The sequence below is a fragment of the Colletotrichum higginsianum genome, chromosome 3 (genome assembly GCF_001672515.1).
Source record: "Colletotrichum higginsianum IMI 349063 chromosome 3, whole genome shotgun sequence".
NCBI lineage: Eukaryota > Fungi > Ascomycota > Sordariomycetes > Glomerellales > Glomerellaceae > Colletotrichum > Colletotrichum higginsianum.
The window spans coordinates 5,116,233-5,137,238 of record NC_030956.1 but is presented as its reverse complement, the minus strand read 5'-3'; the positions used below and the strand labels follow the sequence as shown (position 1 = coordinate 5,137,238).

General features: G+C 55.8%; 7 protein-coding genes across 7 annotated transcripts; 4 read left to right on the top strand and 3 right to left on the bottom strand.

The window, feature by feature from the left end:
- Positions 1-262: 262 nt before the first annotated feature.
- CH63R_05080 (ent-kaurene oxidase) lies at positions 263-2,160 on the bottom strand (the record flags this gene model as incomplete). Its single annotated transcript, XM_018300055.1, has 4 exons — positions 263-702; positions 799-1,401; positions 1,498-1,566; positions 1,680-2,160. The coding sequence occupies 4 exons, from the start codon at positions 2,158-2,160 to the stop codon at positions 263-265; spliced, it is 1,593 nt and encodes a 530-aa protein (XP_018161301.1).
- A 1,649-nt stretch (positions 2,161-3,809) lies between these two features.
- Positions 3,810-5,371, top strand: CH63R_05079 (Protocatechuate 3; the record flags this gene model as incomplete). The annotated part of the gene is made up of 4 exons (XM_018300054.1): positions 3,810-3,869; positions 3,944-4,183; positions 4,617-4,831; positions 4,885-5,371. The coding sequence occupies 4 exons, from the start codon at positions 3,810-3,812 to the stop codon at positions 5,369-5,371; spliced, it is 1,002 nt and encodes a 333-aa protein (XP_018161300.1).
- A 758-nt stretch (positions 5,372-6,129) lies between these two features.
- Positions 6,130-6,386, top strand: CH63R_05078 (uncharacterized protein; the record flags this gene model as incomplete). The annotated part of the gene is made up of 2 exons (XM_018300053.1): positions 6,130-6,228; positions 6,285-6,386. 2 exons carry the CDS (start codon positions 6,130-6,132, stop codon positions 6,384-6,386), a joined length of 201 nt encoding a protein of 66 aa, XP_018161299.1.
- Positions 6,387-7,269: 883 nt separating this feature from the next.
- Positions 7,270-10,169, bottom strand: CH63R_05077 (High-affinity nicotinic acid transporter; the record flags this gene model as incomplete). The annotated part of the gene is made up of 2 exons (XM_018300052.1): positions 7,270-9,652; positions 9,733-10,169. The coding sequence occupies 2 exons, from the start codon at positions 10,167-10,169 to the stop codon at positions 7,270-7,272; spliced, it is 2,820 nt and encodes a 939-aa protein (XP_018161298.1).
- Positions 10,170-11,196: 1,027 nt separating this feature from the next.
- On the bottom strand, positions 11,197-12,418 carry CH63R_05076 (Aldo/keto reductase; the record flags this gene model as incomplete). The annotated part of the gene is made up of 4 exons (XM_018300051.1): positions 11,197-11,535; positions 11,599-11,795; positions 11,865-12,262; positions 12,372-12,418. 4 exons carry the CDS (start codon positions 12,416-12,418, stop codon positions 11,197-11,199), a joined length of 981 nt encoding a protein of 326 aa, XP_018161297.1.
- Positions 12,419-14,924: 2,506 nt separating this feature from the next.
- CH63R_05075 (alpha-1,2-Mannosidase) lies at positions 14,925-16,968 on the top strand (the record flags this gene model as incomplete). Its single annotated transcript, XM_018300050.1, has 2 exons — positions 14,925-16,598; positions 16,849-16,968. 2 exons carry the CDS (start codon positions 14,925-14,927, stop codon positions 16,966-16,968), a joined length of 1,794 nt encoding a protein of 597 aa, XP_018161296.1.
- A 2,665-nt stretch (positions 16,969-19,633) lies between these two features.
- Positions 19,634-19,828, top strand: CH63R_05074 (EC87 protein; the record flags this gene model as incomplete). Its single annotated transcript, XM_018300049.1, has 1 exon — positions 19,634-19,828. One exon carries the CDS (start codon positions 19,634-19,636, stop codon positions 19,826-19,828), a length of 195 nt encoding a protein of 64 aa, XP_018161295.1.
- Positions 19,829-21,006: the final 1,178 nt, after the last annotated feature.

Below are 21,006 nucleotides of genomic sequence, written 5' to 3'. Positions count from 1 at the left end.
ATGGAGTATTACTAGGAAGATGATGTATTTTGAGGTTTATAGAGGGGCGTTCAGAATTGCTTTTGGAGGCCTGGGTTTGATTTCGGTCTGTTGGCGGATGTTTAAGCTTTGTTTTATACTTCATAAACAATACCAATGACCCCGTAGCAACACACTTGTCGTAACCTGTACTCTCTTCCATGTGCACCTTGACTGAATCCGTTCCCCATTCATGAGCCGGTATTTTCTACGAGCTCAGCAGACCTCCCTCCTTTGTCACCGGTCACCCGCGGACCGCGTCGATGTCGATCTCGGGGGCCTCCCTGCGCCTCATCACCAGCCTCGCCGTCTCGTCCGCGGACCACGCGATCCCCCACTCCTGCCACCGGTGCTCGTACCCGGGCGTCAGGCGCCAGTCGAACTTCATCAGTAGGTGCGCCAGCGCGATCTTGAGCTCGTTGCTGGCGAAGAAGCGGCCCGGGCACGCGTGCTTGCCGTGCCCGAAGCCGAGCTGCGCGGGCGACGTGCTGACGAGGTGCGCCTGGCCGTCGAGGCCCGGGTCGCCGCGCATCCGCGCGAAGCGCCGGCCGTCAAAGGTCTCCGGATCCGCGTAGACGGCCGGGTCGTGCATCTTGCCGATGTCGCCGACGCAGCTCTCGCCCTTTTGGAGCTGGAGCCCGTTGGGGAGGGTGACGGGGCGGGTGGCCACGCGGTTCATGATTGCTGCAAACGCATGGTTAGGGAAAGGAATAGAAAAATACGAATGAATAGAATGATCAAATATGGCGTGGGTTCCACGGGGGGAGAGTCCGTTCTTACCAGACGTGATGGGCTTGAGTCTCTGGGACTCCTTCAGGACGCTGTCCATGAGCTTCATGTTGAACAGGGCCGTCTTCTTCCAGCCGTCGACACTCAGCACCTCGACGATCTCCTGCCGCAAAGCATCAAACAGCTCCGGGTGTTCGGCGATGCGCAGCATGGTCTCGACGAGCAGGTCCGTGGTCGTGTGGATCGCGACGAGCGACAGGCCCAGCTGCGCGCCGACGACGTCGTACTCGCGGCCCCGGCTCTCTTCCTCGAACCAGTCGATGCCGTCGTTGAAGCTCGGCGCCGGCTCGCCGCTCTCGCGGGCCTGGCGGCGCACCTCCCTCCGCCTCTCGAGGACGGGCTCGATGATCCTCTTGGACTCGGAGACTTGCCGGCGGAGCGTCTTGCACTGCGGGACGAACCGGTGGGCCACCGGCCGGAGCCAGGAGGGGTAGGGGCGCAGGATCTCGGCACTGAGGAAGGCGTTTACGGTGTAGGACTTTGTGATGGCGAGCCAGTCCTCGTTGCGGCACACCTCGGCCCCGAGGAAGACGCGCGACGAAAGGCGGGAGATGAGGTCGAGGATGTCGTTCTTGATGTTGAACTCCCGCCATTCTGCGAGGTCGCCAGTGTGTCAGTTTCTTCTTGTCTCGGACTCGGCTGTTGTGGACTTGTGCAAGATGGTCCGGTGTTGTAGGTACGATTACGTACCGTTGGGTGATCCGAAAATGTGGTCGACGGCGAACTTTGCTTCGGTGGACAGAGGCTCGGTGATCTGATCTGCGATACAATCAAAAGAGTCAGCAAAACAAAGGTTGTGGTTCACGTTGGGTTCCCCCCCCCCTTTTTTTCTTTTCGCCTGTTGATCGCCGCAGCATTGAAGGGGAGCGTACTCAACAGCTTCGTGATGCGCTTTTTGATGACATGCTGGAACAGCTCGTCGGGCCTGCTCCCCACGGCAAACCCCTCGAAGCCGGGCAGCTGAGGGTGGAAGTTGTTGGCAAAGGCTTCCTGGAAGCTGAGCCCCGGCTCGTTGCGGATGTCGTGGACGAACTCAGAGGGGAGGACGACCGTCTCGCCCACGTCAGTCATGAGCCGGTACGGCTGGCCGGGGAACCGCGTCCTCCCGCTCTCCAGGATCCTGCGGGCGTTGATCAGGAAGTCCAGCTTCTGGCCCCTGCTGAAGAAGTCGAACGTGGCCCGCGGGTTGATGTGGGGGAGTTTCCGGGAGGGCCTGCGCATCTGGGGCAGCGTGAGGAACACGATGACGAGGACGGCGCCGAGGCATAGTGATGTCCAGAGGTCCGTCTTCCCGAACAACGGGGATTCGACCCAGGAGCTGAGAATGTGCTTCGGGGGGGCTATCACCTCCATGTCGGATGGTTATCTTGAGAAATGAAAGAAGTCTTGTTGGGGGGTGAGAGGGAAGATGATGAAAAAATTGTGAAGTGTACTACTGTGTAGGAGACATGTTGGGAGAAAAGAGGGATGAAGCAACCATTATTTATATTGCCGTTCAACGAGGGATACACAAGGGAACCCAGAAAGAGGAGAATTACTGAGGATTCCGGTTTGAACCGGCCCCAGTCTCTCACTATAGACGGATAAACCCTTTCCTTGGTCTGTTGACGTTGAGGTTGTTTCTGGTTTTGCCCATCGCCAAGCAACCTGCGACTTTAGAGAGGCTGCTTGTACGGCATTCGTCCTTGGTAAACTCTGTACAGCACGTCGCTTTCGCAAACGAGACCCGCAGGAATTCCCAGCAACTTACCATCCCCGGCGAATCAGCGATGCTACAATCGACTACTTACACCCGTTTGACTACTCGCGTCATGCAGATCTCCCCATTAGCCTCGGGAACCGACAACTGCCCGATTGCGGGACCGCGGCGGGCCGTGTGGGTCCCCAGGAATTTGGGATAGTCTTTGATGCCCCGGGTCGATGGTGTCCCCTAAAAAAGCCAAAGACCACCACATCCCGCGCGGTACTGGCCATGCCGTCGATGCTTGTTAAGGACTGGATGGGGCAGAGGTGCTGATGATGTGCGGGCGGGGTGGGCTTGGCGTCCATGTCCCACCAGCTCGCACATTTTCTTTTCCCCAACGACCGAGACGGTACCGGGATGAGCCCCGGCGCGCTGCCGTGTCAGTTTGGTCGCGACGGGAGGGCGTAGTTCGGCCGTTGCGGACGAAGAGCAAGATTTGATTCGTCGAGGTTTGCGTCTGCCACACACTCACTCTGGACGAGTTTTGGGATGCTTAGCAAGCACAACAAGCAGCGCTGTAACATGGTTCACTTCTCACCCACCAGATGATCTGACATCTGAACTGACTTCCAGGGCGCTGGGATTTGGACGATTTGCGTCCCTGGGATGTGACCGGCAGACAAACTTGCTACTTTGATGGCTTTCTTATAGCCGTGAATAATGTCGGGTTTGATCCCCACGTTGCCCAACTCAATACAAGCAGCATCGAAAGCCGGTCGGTCGTCTAACACGCTCAACTCACTCCTTACGGATTACTCAGCAGTTGCGTTTCGCTCTTGACGGACTGCCTTCTTTGGCGTCCAAATCAAGACATCATAGGCTCGGGGATTGAAGTATAAGGCACCGAGGACATTTTGGAGAACGGGGAACGTGTGGTATGCCTTGTATTTGTCTGATCAGGAGGGGAATGTGTTGGTTGCAGAAATCAGACCAAGTCAACTGCACGCCTAACAAACAGCCAGCGCTAACCCCAGTAACAGCTGTTGCCCAGTGCGCTGCAGTGCCAGCGGTCTTGTTCGCTGATCGCTTACATTAGCAGCCCAATCGTAGGAGTATCTTACGTCAGCAGTTACAGTTCCACAGCCAGTGTTGCTGTCAACTACCTAGGAGACTAGTGGACTGCCTGTGCAGAAAATATATAATCCCTATCCTAACTAGCTGTTAACATCTAACCCAACTCCGCAACTTAATCCTAATCCTAAACTAACTCCGAAAGACCGAAAGGGGATATTTTGGCTGGAGGCCAAGGCGACCTAAGATGCAGATTGCATTTCGGTTAGTGGTCTTAAAGGATCCAAGTCCGCCTAACCTCTGGCTGGTACGTGGTAGTGGTGCATCGTACGTAACCGGCCGCCTTGCTTCGTCAACCTCTCGCATTCTAACAAAGTCCAGTTTGCGTATGTAGTCTCGCTGTTCAATTATCAAGAGATTCGTGACCACTTGAAGACTTCATCTGCCAAGTTTGCCGAATGCGCAAGTTTCAAGACAACTGTACGAGATCGAGGGCCAGGCCTCAAGGCATCTGTAACCGAGGACAGCAATGATACCTTTCAAAAAGTGAATGCGTTGAAGCCGGTAGACTCGTATCGTCATGGTTCTCTCGATCTAAGCAAAGTTCAGATTGGACACAAGGTATTTCGTGGTTCAAAGGAAAAACTATCACGGCGGAATTGGCAAAAGTGTACGCCGATCTCTTGAGGACCGTTATCAACGAGACGGCCGCGCAATACAAGTAGTTGATATTTCAAGAGCACGACAGTTCTATGGAAAGAAGATTGGAAACCCCTCACACACGTCTCTTTAATTACGAACAATTCTCCGGCCTGAACCATGAGAATGCAAAAAAGTTGCCATCGGCACGCTGGCCTCCCTGGCCCATGCTCACAAAGAGATCGCTCTGGGGACCGTCAGGCGCCACGCCAACCTGTCGAAACGGTGTGCTTTGGGAGCCGCCAAGTTCAAACAGCGGAGGTCCAAACGGCATCAGGGAAGTCGGCCTGGAGAGGAAGTCCGGCAACAACTCCTACACCATCGTCACTGAGTTGCCCTACACGACACCCTCCAGAACGGCATCTGCGTCCTCGCCCCGGACGTCGCCGCAGGACCATACTCCTGGCCCCGGTCCGAGACCCTTCGGCAGAACATGACGGAGGACCGGACCGGCGTGCTCCTGATCCTCGATGTCGGCGTCATGGAAATGGCCACCTGCGAGCCTCTCTTCAACGCACTCCTCGCCTTCTGGCATTGCAGCGCCACCGGCAGCTACTTCAGCTTCGCAGCGTGCGGCCTTAAAACGACAAAAGAATCCTCGAGATGAAGACCATTTCCCCCAGCTTGTACGTCCACCGCACTATGCGCATCCACGCTGACAGTACGCGCCAATTTGTCTCCGATCGTGTTGCTGTACAACGATTTAACGATTCGCTACCAGTCTTCACCGACTGGGTCCCCCACGCCAACGGCACGATCAAGACTGGAAACTTAAACTCCGCTGGCCAGCTGCTCTTCGACGAGACCGTCTCACAGGAGACTATGGTGCTAGAGCCGTATGTCGGCTACACCGAGATTGACCGCACGACCGACGACGTCAACTCGGTCTTCTCGTCTGCCTGGCGATCGGTTACAACCCGACCACCGCTATTGTTCCCTGGGATGGTGAGGATATCACCAAGGACATGGTCCGGCATCGATACGGAAAGCGGCATCTCTTTGAGTGGATCCGAGACTCGAGGAAGAGGCGGTGGCGGTGGTGTTGATGCTGCCCTGAGTGGGAGCCAAAGCGCCTTTCCCAGTGGCGGCACGCCCTCGGCGATGATTTAAAGCGCAAGGAGCACATTGAAAGAGAATTCAAGTCGCTTTTCTCCACTCCACAGTTGTGCTGGCCTCACAACATGGTCACACCTGTGACACGAGTCGTCTGCAGTATGTTTACTGAACTTCGCAACTGACTTGGGGGGGGGTTCATCCTGTTTCAATTTCTCATTCTTTTCTGTCTTTTTTTTGCCATTTAGTTCTTCAAGTGCTACTGAAGATGAAAACAAAGCGTTCCTTTAGCAAGCTTTTACCCTGCAGGATGAGAAGAGGAACCTGACTGCAGCAACTCGTTATCAGCCCTGCCCTTCTGATGGAAACTGACTAGCGTAAGCCGCCGCATCAGATCTTCTCGGTTTCGCAGCCTAGACTATAGCGGATCTCCTCCAAAGAAGCTTGTCCTCGACGATCGTTATGTCTTACCCTAGGTCAACCATGTACTGGCTCGCGCACCGCTAAATCGCGCGTTCCTCACATCCAGTGGGACAGGAGAGAGCACAGGTTGCAGCTCTTCGGCAATCACCGGCAGAGGAATCATCTCAGGTGCCCAGCCCATGGGCAAGCGTGGACATCATTTACACGAAGGCAATTTCACCAAAGGTTTGAGCGAGATGTGCTGATGCAGGCTTGCTACAAAACTATATAACTGCTATCCAACCTCCCGATGCTCTCAGTCTTTTACAGACCACAAGCCTCAACAAATCAAGACCAAACAGTCTCTTTCCACTCCTTTTTCCCCAACCGAAGCACTCGATTCACCAGCCAAAATGAAGGTCGCAACTGTTCTCGTCACCATCGTCTCTCTCGCCAGCACCGCCTTCGCAAATGGCTGCTTTTACTGCTCCCAGAGAACGGGAGGCGTAGTCGTAAGCAGTCCCCCGTCCCCCTAGATTTATGTCACGGACATGCTGACTTGGCGAAGTGCACCACCTTTGGCTCTGGCGCTGCGAGCCACGGCTGCGGCTGGTGCTGTGACACTGTCGACGAGTGTATTACCCTGGTTGACAATGGAGTCTGCAAATAAGCCAGCAGACAAGCAAATTTGATGGAGGGGGAAGTCAATGGGGAATGGAGTTTTCGGGGGGAAATCAACATGGTGGGAGACTTTGTCAAACTGGAGGGTCTAGACTCACGCAAAGGCCCCTGGAGATAGGACTCATCAAACCACTCGAATCTTCTCATAGTTCAATTGTCGAGATTTAACTGCCCTAACGGCTTCGCATGACGTTTGTGTATGCAGATCATCAAGTGAACCCTTGTGGTAGCCAATCGAGCTTTTGAACTGCTCGGAAAGGCAAAGGAAAGGCTTATCTGAGTTTCAGGAGCACATCTTGAGAGAAATACCATCACCCCTCCCCTTTCGCAATCCCTTGAGAACGAGATTCTTTGACAGCAGGAAGCTGGCAGTTGTAGGCCATACTGGCGCTGTGAAATTCCAGTGGCCTCAACATATCCCGTAGCCCTCCCGTGTTGTATCATCACCTTTCGTACGCCAACGCATTCTTTGACATCCCTTCCTCGTTTTGAGGGCATCATCTTTTTGAGATGGAGAGAATTGCTTCGGACAAATGTTCGCGGGTGTCTAGAGATAAAAACCTCTCTACTGACTCGACTGCAACAGGCAACACTTTAGAGTGCCGATCCCCTCGGCGCTGCAAGGTTCTCGGTAAGAAAAAGTGAGAACTAAGCGCTATTGTATCCACAAATCTCATTTCCCCCCAGATGTCACCAAAGCTTCTCAAAGTTCCGGGTTCAAACGTGGGGGCTCAAATACTAGTTTCCCTCGTTTTAATAGAAAAATGCTGGAGATTCAAAACCACCCAGTCATGATTGGCAGATCTCAGACAGACGCATGACTCCGGACCCCTGAATGCTTTTACGAGACCTGTTGTCATCTTATCACCTTGTCATCTTATCACGGTTGTCTTGTGCCGCGCAATACTACCTGACGGGAAAGCTTCTCCAAGCTCCAGGAGCTCTTCTTCCGAAAAGACTTTGTTCCCCCGCAACCGCTCGAGGGTAGTTACCTGCGTCAACGCCAACATCTCGGGATCCCCCGACCTGGTTTGCTTGGAATCCGGGCCGAACGGCATGGTCTTCCCGTTGCCCCTCGCATACCCTGCGATCCCGTGCTGGATCAGCACTTTGCACACGTCAAACGCGTTCCTCGGCTTGTCTTCTTCGCTGGAAGCGCACAGTCTCTCCAGGAAGTCCAAAAATGCAACAGATAGCTCCCGGCGGCGCTCGGAGACGAGGCCGTCCACGCCCAGCACCCTTTCAAGCGTTTCCAAGTCAATCATGCGTGACCATGAGATGCGCGCCCAATCCCCGACTTCGATGTGGCCTGACTCGTGCAGAAGCCAATGAAAGTATTGCTCGCAAAAATCACGGAGCCTTCCGGGCGTCTCATACGGATACTCCCTTCGAAGCCATTCTTGTATCACTACGCCTTCGAGTCTTCTCCTGAGAGGATCAGCCGCAGTTGTGGAAGGGTAGTCACCAAATTTTAGCAAGAGACCTTCCAATAGCCAATCGTTTAAATGGTCAAGTCGCGCCGTGTTGCCATGTATGGTACACAGCAACCTCAGCACAAACTCTTCTGTTTGGTGTAGAGGCACGCCTCCTAAAAACGTTACGAAGGCGAGACATGATCTCCCGAGCAGGTAACGCTCCGCCGGGAGGGTCGAGTGCCACTGGTTTCCTTTGGACTGCTGGAGAAACTCCACGACGGTACGATGAAGGAATCCCAATCTCAGATGGTAGGGTGATATTCCACCGTCGATCTCCCAGGCCTGGACCAAGTCACGACACTGCGCCAGGATCTGGTCCTGCTTCGTTTTCACTAACGATTCTTCGAGGTCGCCGCAAGCCAACTGTTTCTCTTGCCCGTGCTTTAGTCCAAATGCATCGTGGATGACGTTCAGGGTAAACGTGTCCAAGGTCTTCGGCGCCAGATCCCGCCGCCAAGCCATCAGAGATGGAAAGAATTTGCTCTGATTCCGTTCTTTGTGGTCTCGTTCCTTCTTGCACGTTTCGACCAGGTCTTCCAGTGCCAGAAACAGAACCGTCGGCAGGGGCGAGTTGGCCAGCAGAAGCATCGAGAACACCAACGAGACGTTCTCTTTGTACACGTTCTCGATGGTGTCCAGCATGCGCTGGAAATACTTGTCGAGGTCCGAGGGGAACTCGGAGAGCCGCCTCTGCAGGATGCCGAGATCGTCGCTGTTGTCCAGGCCGCGCAGCAGTGACTTGACGACGAGGAAGACCCAGAAGAAGACGCCTTCGGACCTTTCCGCAATGTCTCTGACGAGATTTTCCGCCTCATCCTCGTGGCGTTTCCTCAGGGCTTCGAAGAAACTATGCTGTTCTAGCGTGTCCCGGACGTAGCACACCATATCGTTGGCCGTGAGTTCGTGCATGCGGATCTGGCCCGAGACGTCTTTGAAGCCGTTGAGAAACACTGGCCACGACCTGCTCGCGCAGCACACTTTGATGTAGGGAGACTCGGAGGTGGACCGTAGGAACCGCACCAAGTCGCCCTTATTGCCCTTGTACTCGTCGAGACCGTCCACGAACAACAGGATGCGGGCCGGTAGGGGCCGGATGTCCTTAAGGCGTATGAACGCCTCCGAGAGCTCTTCGATGCTCCAAGTGTCCAGGCGTCTGAACGGGCTGGCGTATCGCGCCGGGCAGACCATGGAGATGATCCCCGGGCAGTTCACCAAAACCTGGAACAGCAGCGTGCGGAGAAGGCCTTCCTGGGATTTCTGGATCTCCGTGCCGACGGCCCAGAAGAAGTGGCTAGCGATGATGAGCGGTTCTGTCTTGGCCCAACCTTCCGCGAGGAGCATCGTCCGCTCGTGCCCGAGAAGAAACTTCATCAGGGTGGACTTCCCCGACCCGGGCTTCCCCGTGATCCAGAAGAGGCCGCTCGACTCGAGGAGCCAGGCCGAGAAGTCGACGGGTGATTCTTCGCTAAAGACCCATTCGAACGTGGTGCGATGGGCTTTGGGGACCTCGCTCTGCCGCTCTTTGATCTGCGCAAAGCGCAGGCTTGCCAGGATTGCGAGGACGGTGTCTTGGTTCTTGGCCTCCTCGGACACGCGAGCCCAGGTCTCGGCGAACACTCTGAGGCCTTCGCTCGACGCCTCGGCAGCCGACTGGGACTCCTCGGCGAGTTTCCCGAGGTCTTGGGCCAAGGCGTTCAGTCTCTTTTCCGTGGCGCGGTTCCACCCTTCCGATGCTTCCTCGAGGGAATGCATCGATCTAGACAGCGACAGGCGGTGGTCGCTACAGATATCTGTTAGTGGGTAAACATCTCACAACGCGATATAATTGTAGAAGTAGCCTGTCAAGGTAGGCTAGCTTACTATAGAAGAACCTGGAGTCGCTCAAATATGTGTGACTTGATCTCTGCTAGTCGAGCTTGGATCTCATCAATCTTGCCTTTCTTGAAGTGGGCAGCAACCGATGCTTTGAATTTTGCCCATTTCTGCATGCGGTGTCGTCTGCTGCTGTCCATGACCAAACCTAGAAGTACCGACCTGAGCTCGTCGGCCGTATCGATGGACCGCTGAAGCAAGCTCTTCATGGAAGGGTCCAGCTTGACGTCCGCATCCTCCTGGAGGCGGCCAAAGCAAAGCTGGACATCCTTGGCCATCGAGTCCAGGTCGGCGTTGCGCGACGCCCAGCCGTCGTCGTTGATGCTGCGGTACGTCTCGACGATGGATATGGTCGCCTTGAGCCCGAGCTCAAGAAACTGGACAATGTTGGCGGCGACGCCGAGCGCCGCCAGAGACTCTGCCATGCTTAGCGGGGCGGGACCACCCGAGGGTGCGATGCAGTCAACCGATATGAGGCTTCCCGTTGTTGTGACCCGAAGAAGGGATCCGTAATCTTACAGCCTCGTCCATATTGAAGGTGCGACGACAGATGCAGGCAGACGCGGTAAGCCGCAGATCACCTGATGTGTCTCACATAGGAATAGCTCCTCCAACTGCAGATTGCATGCTGCTAGTCCAATCAACGAAGGAGCCGACATGTCTTCTTTCAGCTGCCAGTCCTGAGGCATTTTATTAATCCTTGGTCGAATATCCTAAACGGGCTCCTGCTAAGCGAGGCCCGCCTTACCTGTTGTATCTTTTTCAGACCATGTAATACTGACAGCCAAATATTACAGAGAAGCCTTTTATTGGTTACTGCACGTGATGTCAAGGCAGAAATTGGAGAATTTGAGCCTTGAGACTTGAAGATGGACGTCTTATCAGAGTTCTGTTATATATAGGCAAATGGAGGCGTATAGCAGTCTGAGAACATTCACAGGGATTGGCTTAGGGGTAGATCACGGCCATGGGATCTTTTGCCAAACTTCATCGCTCTGCGACTATTGGTTAGGTGAAAATGCCTTGGGCATGTTGGCATTGCGGATAGCAACCTTGGAAGAGTTGTCAGCATTCCAAAAGTGGCTGTTGTCTGTTTATTGCATTAGATATTGGTTGCACTATTGCCATTCGGCGACGAACTGGTACTGGCTTGGGCCGGGTGGGGCCGGTGCTTGTCCGGGCTCGTCCGGTCCCAGCTACCATAATCATCTATGTCGTCAAGAAATGCAGCAGTTTTCGGCCACCAAGAATCTTCTCCAAGTAGGCGAAACATGTATCAATGCTACACATGACATTTCACACAATTTGAATTTGACGAAACGGGTTTTCATCTATTACTTTTCATCATTCATAGAGTCGTCTAACTATGGGCCGTCGACGGACCGTTCTATGGGGTGCAGGTGCCGCATGGTATCATTTTTGTGATTTCTACAGAACAAACGCGCTCGCGCTTCAAAGCTTGCGGACGACCTTGTTGGTGGCCGCCTTCTCCTCCTCCTCGTCCCAGATGTTGATGTTCCAGCGGGGCTTGTAGGTGAAGGGGATGTTGTAGCGGCGGGGCTGCTTGCCGATCTCGTTAATGGCGGCGACGTCGTCGTCGGTGATCTTGACCTCCTGGAAGTTGGACTGGATGCGGCTCGGGGTGACGGACTTGGGGATGACGGAGTGGCCGCCGGTCTGGGACCAGGCGAGGACGACCTGGGCGGGGGTAGCGTTGAGGCGCTCGGCGATCTTCTTGACGGTGTCGTTCTCGATGAGGAGGGGGAGACCGAAGCCGTTGTTGCCGAAGGCCTGGGTGTTGTTAGTCACTGGTTTTAGAACAGACAAGGGTGTTGAGAGGAGTGTGAGACGTACAGAGTAGGCGGTGATGTGGATGTTCTTCTCCTTGGCGTACTTGATCAGGGTGTCGTTCTGCTGGAGGAGAGGGTGACGCTCGATCTGGTTGACGGCGGGGACAACGCCGGTGGCGTCGATGACGGTCTGGAGGTCCTCAACGGTGAAGTTGGAGACACCAATGTTCTTGACCTTGGACTTGGGGAGGTCGATCAGGGCTGGATGGGGTCAGCAAGGCACGCTCGATGGAGACAATGGACAGGACAATGGGTAAGAGATGGCCTTACCCTTCCAGGTGTCAACGAGGGACACCTCCTGGTCGAGGTCGACCTCGTTCTCGCTGGCAAGGGGGAAGAGCTTGTCGCCGTCCTTCTTGAAGGCGACGGGCCAGTGGATGAGGTAGAGGTCGAGGTAGTCGAGCTCGAGCTCCTTGAGGGTCTCGTCGAGGGCGGCCTCAACGTTCTCGGGGCGGTGGTTGTTGTTCCACAGCTTGGAGGTGATCCAGATGTCCTCGCGCTTCAGGCCGGGGATCTCGGCGAGGGCCTTCTTGATGCCCTGGGCGACCTCGGGCTGGTTCTGGTAGATCTTGGCGAGGTCGAGGTGGCGGTAGCCGGCCTTGAGGGCCTCGTAGACACCGACGGAGACTTCGCCGGGGGCGGACTGCCAGGTGCCGTATCCCAGAGTGCTGAAGGAGGGGAGAGGTTCAGGTCAGTGTGATTCCGGTACAGGGCAGAGAAGAGAGGAGGCGGGGTAACGGGATCGACAAGGAGGGAGCTGTGATGGTAGTGACATACGGGATCTCGGCGCCGGTGTGGAGCTTGGCCTTGTTACCGAAAGACATGATTGCGGTGGTATGGGATGTGGTTGGTGTTGTTGTTGAGGTTTTGTTGTAATGAAGATTATCTTGTGAGAGGAAAAGAGGAATTGAAGGGGCGGGGAGGTCGTGTTTATAGGGGGAGGGGGAATATCGTGAGACCCAGAGAAAAAGAAGCTTCTAGGTGGCCTCTTTAAAGCAGACGAAGGGGGGGAGGAGGAGGAGCACCGTGAATGAGGGCAAATGAGGGGGAGGAGGGGCAGCTATTGCATCATCGTTTGTCAGTATGAGTTGCGCACCCTGATGGTGGCTCCCCTCGCGCTCACTAACGCTCACTACGCTCGCTAGAAGGCTCATTTCGTGTTCCCAGACATCCACCGTCGGACCCGCTCAAATGGAGTTTTATCGGAGCTTCGGTTCGGTCTGTCCAGTCGTTGCGTTGACTCGTTGCTGGGCGGCGGCGGCGGCGGGGTTCATCACGGCCCTCTTCCCCTCCTCACTCATTCCCCAAAGCCACACACACACACACCACACACACCCATACACGCCGTCACCACTGTTTGGCCGAGGAGGCGTTGGGGTCCCCACGGGAGAATGGGGACTGGGGGGAGGGGACCCGAGGTCGGCTTGCGGAGGAGGCCCCGCGGTAGGCTCGCTTACACCGTGGCAGCCACTCCGGCCCGGCACCGAGAGCCGTGATGCCATGCCAGAGTTCGGAAGCGTCACTCACTCACTCGCTCACTTACTCATTTACTCACTCACTTGACAGTCTAAAGGAGGAGCTCATTGTGAAAAGTAAAATGATACATACAGAGCGGCGTTTCATGCCCATCAACCATATTCCATGACACTGACTGATGTGCTCATCTCGCAGCATAATCACGCCTTGCCAATCGGCAATGTCGTCTTCACCATGTCAAGTCGCGAGATGTCGTGCAGCGGCCACCTTGGGCAGGATAGAGAACGATGACGGGATGGAGATCGTTATTGCGCATGGAAATCCCGCATGCACTCTATTTCGGCCCATCTTTGCGCCATCGGCCGACGGACCGAGTCCCGCTGAGCTTGTTCAAAAGCGATCAAATTAGAACCTCGCTTTCTTGCCTCTCACCCAAGACTCACTCTGCCTTCACTCACTCACTCGCTCACTCACTCACTTGCTTTTTCCTCACTCATCACTGAATTTTCAAGCACCACTCACTGACAGCCAACACGCCTTGTTGCGATTGACGGCAAGTTTAATTGAGAACCGACAACAATGAGAGTCTCTATTTCTAAGACAGCAGCTGGAGTCCGACCCTAGTCTATGTCCAGTCCAATCGTAAAACGATCTTGTCTTTCGGCATGTTGCCAAGCTCGATGACAGCTGCATCCTCCTCAGACAGTCCCAGTACGTCGGAAACACAATCTCGCATACATGCCAGGCCAAGTCCGCGAACCCCGTGAGATGCACGCCGTTCCTGCGTCATCACTTGCAATCATCCAATCACTCCTTTTGGTGAGACGCCTCAATCCCCTCGCTTAGCCCGTCCGGCTCCCGATCATCAGGGGGCGGACAAGACCGCGGCCCGCCGCTGCGGTCCACTGCGGGGAAACGTGAATTTGGAGTGAGTGTCGAGGCCCCCTGTTGCGGCCGGCGGTTTCTATTGAGCTGGGGTGTCTGTAAGCACATTCATTCTCATGGTTCTCTTCAAGTTAGGATAAGCTCTCCCGCCCTCACGGACGATGCGTCAATGGAACGAGTCTCCGGTGAGGACTGAGACATCAACCCCATACGTTCGACCAAATCATCATGGCCAACCGCGAGGCTCACATGCCTGCAACTGCTGTCGACAGCAAACATGAACACTCACTCACAATTGCCGACATCATCGAGGCCAATCATGAATGTTCATTCTTGCCGCCGCCAAGCGCCCTTTGGCCTCTTGTACCGACTTGAGAACACGAAGTACCACCTTTGATGTGAATAACACACCCCCTCCAAACGCTCCTACACACAAGAAGCCCTGCGCCTGGCGGTACAGTAAATCAACGAACGAGAACAAGGTTTTGCAGCACAATGAACTTTTTGCGGCACGTGTGTTTTGACTTTGAGTTCCATGTCTCACCTCTCGAAACACGCCGCTCCAGCGCCACGGGCGTGGCGCCCGTCTCTTGACACCTAACCATTTTCCCTTGAGCCATACGTACATACAACTCGCAACACGTCGAGGATTACTACAGTACCACCACCCGGCAGGCGACGATTCGGGGGGCTCACGCAATTGGACGACAGCGTCACAGCTCACGATACGATACGTCTTTGTCGCTTCACAGTCCTTCCTGTTTGCCCGACCAGACGACCATAATCACCCAACCAATCAATCACCTATCCATCAACCTCACTCACACATGACTCGGAGCTAAGCCGTTGCGTCCATCCATCTCCCTTGGACAGATAAGACACTTCATCCATCACGAGCTGTCATCCATCGCGGGTCGGGAACCACGATACATCATCCGCCACACCCCCTTCCTTCTCACATCGCCCGCCATGGGGGGGTCGTTGTACCGCTGGACGCGGGTGCGAACTCTCGTTCTGACCTTCATCATCATCGTCTTCCTCGTCTACATCCTCGACGCGATATGGCTTCACCCGCGCACCGAGACGGCCATGCTGGAGCGCCACATGAACGCCGCCAACAACGCCGCCACGCCGCCGCCGCCGCCCGTGTCGCCCAAGTCGAGCTTCGACTGGTCCGCCGTCAAGTTTAAGTACCCGCCCCAGACGCCGCTGACCCCGGTCCCGGCCGGCGGCAAAGGATCCTCCTCCCTGCCGCGGGTGCAACACCGGTTCCCGTCCGAGTCCGCCTCGGCCGCCCGGCTCCGCGAGGCCCGCCGCCGCGAGGTCCGGCAGCTGTTCCGCAGGTGCTGGGCGAGCTACCGCGAGTTCGCCTGGATGAAGGACGCGCTCAACCCCATCTCGGCCACGGCCAAGGACCAGTTCTCCGGCTGGGCCGCCACCCTCGTCGACTCGCTCGACACCCTTTGGATCATGGGCCTCCGGGCCGAGTTCGACGAGGCCGTCGCCGCCGTCGCGTCCATCGACTTCGGCGCCTCGTCCTCGGAGCGCGTCAACACCTTCGAGACCAACATCCGCTACCTCGGCGGCCTCATGGCCGCCTACGACCTCAGCCGCCGGCCCGTCCTCCTCGCCAAGGCCGTCGAGCTCGGCGACATGCTCTACGGCGCGTTCAACACCGAGCACCGCATGCCCGTCGACTTCATCAACTTCAACGACGCCAAGACCGGCAACGGCCTCGTCGTCGAGGGCTCCGTCGTCTCCGCCTCCCCCGGCACCCTGTCGCTCGAGATGACGCGCCTGTCCCAGCTCACGGGCGACCCCAAGTACTACGACGCCGCCGCCAAGGTCATGGACCTCTTCCACGACGGCCAGCAGAAGACGAAGCTGCCCGGCATGTGGCCCATGTTCGTCTCCATGAGCAACCGCGACGTCACCTCGGGCTCGACCTTCACCATCGCCGGCTGCGCCGACTCGCTCTACGAGTACCTGCCCAAGATGCTCGCCCTCCTCGACGGCCACGAGCCCAAGTACCGGGACATGACGGAGAACTTTTTGCGCGCGGCCAACGAGTCGCTCTTCTTCCGCCCCATGCTGCCCGGCGGCGAGAACGTGCTCATCTCGGGCAACGTCGACGTCGACGGCGCCGGCAACAAGGTCCTCGACCCGGAGAGCGAGCACCTCGCTTGCTTCATCGGCGGCGCCTACGCCCTCGCCGGCCGCCTCCTGGGCCGGGAGGAGTGGGTAGCCGTCGGCGCCCGCCTGACGCTCGGGTGCTACTACGCCTACCAGGCCATGCCGACGGGCATGATGCCGGAGCGCTTCAACATGGTCGCCTGCGCGCGGCGGGACGACTGCCCGTGGGACGAGGCCCTGTGGGAGGCCGGAAAGAAGCTGCGGCCCGAGTACAAGGAGCACCTCCCCAAGGGCTTCACGACGGCCAAGGACGCGCGGTACATCCTCCGGCCGGAGGCCATCGAGAGCGTCTTCGTGCTGTACCGCGTCACGGGCGAGCGCGGGTTCCAGGAGGCGGCGTGGGAGATGTGGAAGGCCGTCAGCAACGGCACGCTCGTCGAGCTGGGGAACGCCGCCGTCCTCGACGTCACGCGGAAGCAAGACCCCCTACCCAAGGAGGACTACATGGAGGTTAGTCTATTTTTACCTGCTTCTCCCTTCCCCTGTTCCTCTTCCTTTCTCCCCTCTCTCTCTCTCTCTTTCTCCCTCTTCCTCTGTCTCCGTCTCTCTGTCTCCTTTTCTCTTTCTCTGTTTGTCTGTCTGCCTGACCATCGCTCTCTGGTCTCGGCTGTGTCATTTTTGGTCGAGCGGAGACCTGTTTCTAAATAGGGAGATTGACACAGAAGAAAAGTTGGCTAACATTGCACCTCAACCCACTTAGAGTTTCTGGCTGGCGGAGACGCTGAAGTATTTCTACCTGGTCTTCTCACCGCCCGACCTGATCAGCCTCGATGACTACGTACTCAACACCGAGGCACATCCCTTCCGGAGGCACGGTTGAAAAGGGGGGGAGAGGGGGAGGGGGTTTGAATAACTTGGGTTTCGGGCATCGGAACAGGACTGCTCCGTGCCCCTTTTTGTGGTTGGGACCTTGAATGCCTGTAGCCTGTTCTGATTTGCCTGAGCAGTATGATAGACCACCGGTGGCTGAACATGAGACTGGGTTTTTCAAATCGGATGCCTTGGGTAGAGATGGGGGGGCTAAGGGACGATAGAAGAGATGAACCCATCCGGCGACTAATGTGATTTTGAGGGGTTTCTTTCTGCTCTCGTCTCGGACAGCATGACATCAGAGCGTCGGGCATTGAGGCCGACTGGCCGATCTCCACCACGTGCGATATTTGGACGGTGAGGTCGGGAAACTAGCTGATGGTTATGGAGAATGCCCTGGCGACTTTTTCGGGTTGCCACTCCGGTCATGGTCGCCGTTGAGTTGCGAGGCCAGGTATCATGGGAGGCTTCTTACTATGAAAAGCGGTCCTCTTGGAAATCTTGACACTGCGTTATACCTAGCGGCAGTCAATCGCTTGTCACGAGCCCAAGGGCCATGACGGGGTTCTTTTGCCGCTTTGAGAAGCAGCCACCCCCCGATAGTTCGGTATATGCTAAGACGAGGGATAGACGTACAAGAGAGAGCGGTAGGGTACTAGGAACAACCTCGAAGATAAAAAAAAGGACCGCCTTGGTCATTGGCTCAGCAGAGAATGTCAAGTAACTAAAAAAGGCTGCGTGATATGCGTGAGACGAGGACGCTGCGGTGGCGGGGGCTGGGGCCGCGGGCTGCGGGCGTGTGGGATATTGCTCTTTTGTGGAGGGAAATCTCTTGGAACTGTGCTTGGGAGCGATCAGGAGAAGCTTGTTTTGAAAGTGAGCCGACTGTGTATTACTTACACATGGCCGCAGAGGGAACCATGTCCGTGTCTCCCGACGCGGCGCAAAGTTAACGTTTTCGGCCCTGGAGTCAGCCAAGTGAGTAGGTAGATTGCATGTGGCATCATGAGTAGCAAGGGCTGAGTTGGGTAGACGTTTAAAATGAACACCCCTTGCCTGCCCATGAGGGGGTTTGACCTTCACTCGTTAAAGTCCATAAGCCCGACTCTAGGCCGACACGATGCTTCGCCATCTCCTGGCGAGCCGGATTTCGCCTCGTCTGCGGGGGCCTTGTTTTCGCTCTCGTTCCCGTTGACCACGTCCAGTCCGTCGACCCGAGAGCCCGACAACGCCAACTTAGGACAACCACTCTAAGCATATTTCCTATAGGAACTGCCATTTATCTGAACGGCATGGACAACAACGCGAATCCGGCTCGGTTCTCGGGGTAAGCATGCAACCTCCCAGCTCCAAGTGAGGCTTGTCGAAGCGCAATCTATTATCTAGTATATAGTAAGACATCCGTATTAAGACCCCCCCCCCCCCCTCCCCCCTCCCCCCCCCCGTAGTCGATACGGCATGAGTCGTGGTCAAAAAACCAAGGCCCGGGGGAGAACAAGAGCCCACACTGTAGCCTATTAGACGAATCCCTTGATAGGCTTGTACAGGCCCGCCCCGTTAGAGTTTGTGCCCCAAATCTAGAACAGGCAAAGACTCACGCGACACTTTGCCAACTTCCACAAGCATACAAGTAGAGAACGACCCCTCCCCCCCCCCTAGTCGAACGGCTCTTCCTTGAAGACGGCGGCATGGTTGATATAAGCCTAGTCGACCCTGTCTAACTAGTCGAACCCTGCACTCTCCCAACATGACCATCGACCGCCAAGAGTGGGTTGAAACACCTCATCGCCAAGAGCACTGATCAAGCTCATATACTCGATGGCTTTTAATAGCCCAAGACGCTAAACATGCGTACGCGCCAAGACCGCGCTGATGCTGCGGACATCGGACATTACGCCGCTACCAAACTCTCTCTATGCATCTCTCTCTCCCTGTCATTCACACACACACACACACTTTCTCACTCCTGTCTGTGCGACTCCGTCTCTCACGTACTCTATCTACTCTAGTCTCTACTCCGCTCGCCGTGTCACCGGACAAGCCGTACCGTGGGCAGCAACGAGAACGGGCCGTCAGGCGCACACCGAGGCCGCCCCCCTCCATTACTAGAGCACACCACGCTCCCTGAGGGATATATTTCTCAACGAGGGCGGGATTATTCATGATTAGGATAGCTCCGCTGACAGGCGCTGGAAATAGCATCCTCCTTGCAACCATCTCGAGCGGTTCCAAGCCTTTTGAAATGTTGAGTGGGGGGCGGGGGGGCGAGAAAGAGGAAGAGAGACGTAGTGAGAGGAGAGATAGTGAGAGAGAGAGAGAGGCAGTGCCTTACCCGATGAATCGCTGGGAAGACCCCCATGCTTGGCTATTGTTTCCAAAGTTGCCCATATCCAAAACCGGGTTTCTCTCCATCCTTTGGGGATGTTGTATTGACTCTTCAATCGTGTATAAGAAGCAGGTGACCATCCCGCTTTTTGTCCCATCACTCTTGCTGCCATCCCATCACCAAGCCTCATCCCGCACATCCACAACCAACACTCGCCTTTTTCCCATCACATCATCCAATCTCTCCCGTCTTATATACAGACAGACACATCAATAGCCCCCCGGCTTCACTCAAGTAACTCAAACTCTCTCCCCCCTCCCCCGAAATCAAACCCCCTCAACCCGCCATAATGCGTGCCGCCTTCGCCATCGTCACCGTCCTCGCCGCCACCGCCTCGGCCTTCTTCGACGGTCCCTGCGTCGACACCGAGTGCGGTGCACCCGACAGGGCCGCGCTCAACTGCGAGCAGGATGGCATGGTCTGCGTGCCCTTCCCCAAAATCTCCATCGAGGAGCGCCTTGGCTGCGCCTGCAGCATCGCGTAGACGCGCACACAACAACACACACATACGCACATGCCCCTTTTTCATTCGATCATTGGGGGGCAAACAGTGATTGCAAACATCATGGCTTCCGGTACGTCGAGACTTATTGCCGAATACCCCCCCCCCTCTCCCGTTCGCTGCGGAGATTCAAACCCAAACAAATGTATAAATGAAAAAAGTACATGTGGCTGACTCGATGCACACCCCTCTCGTAGATCAGCATCTGGTTTCTATCTTGAGACACGGCGTTCTTCTATTTTCCGGCTCGAAGGAAACCCACTCTCGAGACGTTTTACATTGGCGGGCAGGGCGCATGGGGCATGCGGGAGATGAACACCACATTTGAAAGGCAATGGCAAAATACATGGCAAAATCTCATGGAGACGGTATCATAAAAAAAGTCACAGAGCAAGACGGAGGATGTATTGCTGGAACGGGACTTCTTCCATTACCTATCCAAGTTTGATATCCAACGCCTCCACGGAATATAACATGACGCCTGAACTGAGCCACCCGGTTCCCTTGAACCGTGTTCTTCATATCCACCCCCTCCCCCAAATCTAGATGCTCTCGAGGCCGCATAACATGCCAAGAACCATGACTCCTGCACCGCCCACGGACGGCCACCAACCAGACACGCCCATCGGACACGAATCAAGCCCCATTTGAACCCCATTTGTAGCTCTCCCGCAACCAAGTATTTTCTGTCTACTCAATCCCCCTTCCCCCCGGTTTTCCCCCTCCATTACGTCGTCTTCCTCCATACCAAGACTACCAAGACTACCAAGACTACCAAGACTACTAAGACTACCAAGACTACCAAGACCACCCAAAGGCCCGCAACCGTATCTCGCGTTTGACGATGGAAACCCTCCCCGTGGAGACGACACCCGTCCGTGTCTGTGTGTGCGTACGTACTTACGAGTTGTTCCGGGTGGGAGGGGGTGGCGGGGGGAGTGGTCTCTGGGGCAATCTAGTGCCTCGTCGTACTTGGACCAGACACTCGAATGAGTCCTCTTACAGCGGCGCCGATTGTTCTTGCAGACTCCGCCACTGCTAAGAAACACAAAACAGAAGAAACCGAGCAAGACGTTCCATTCCGTCTACGGGTCATAGGTAGGTCGTAGGTAGGTGTCGACGGTGGCCTTCTTCCCCCGCACACTTTCCATGATTCTTGA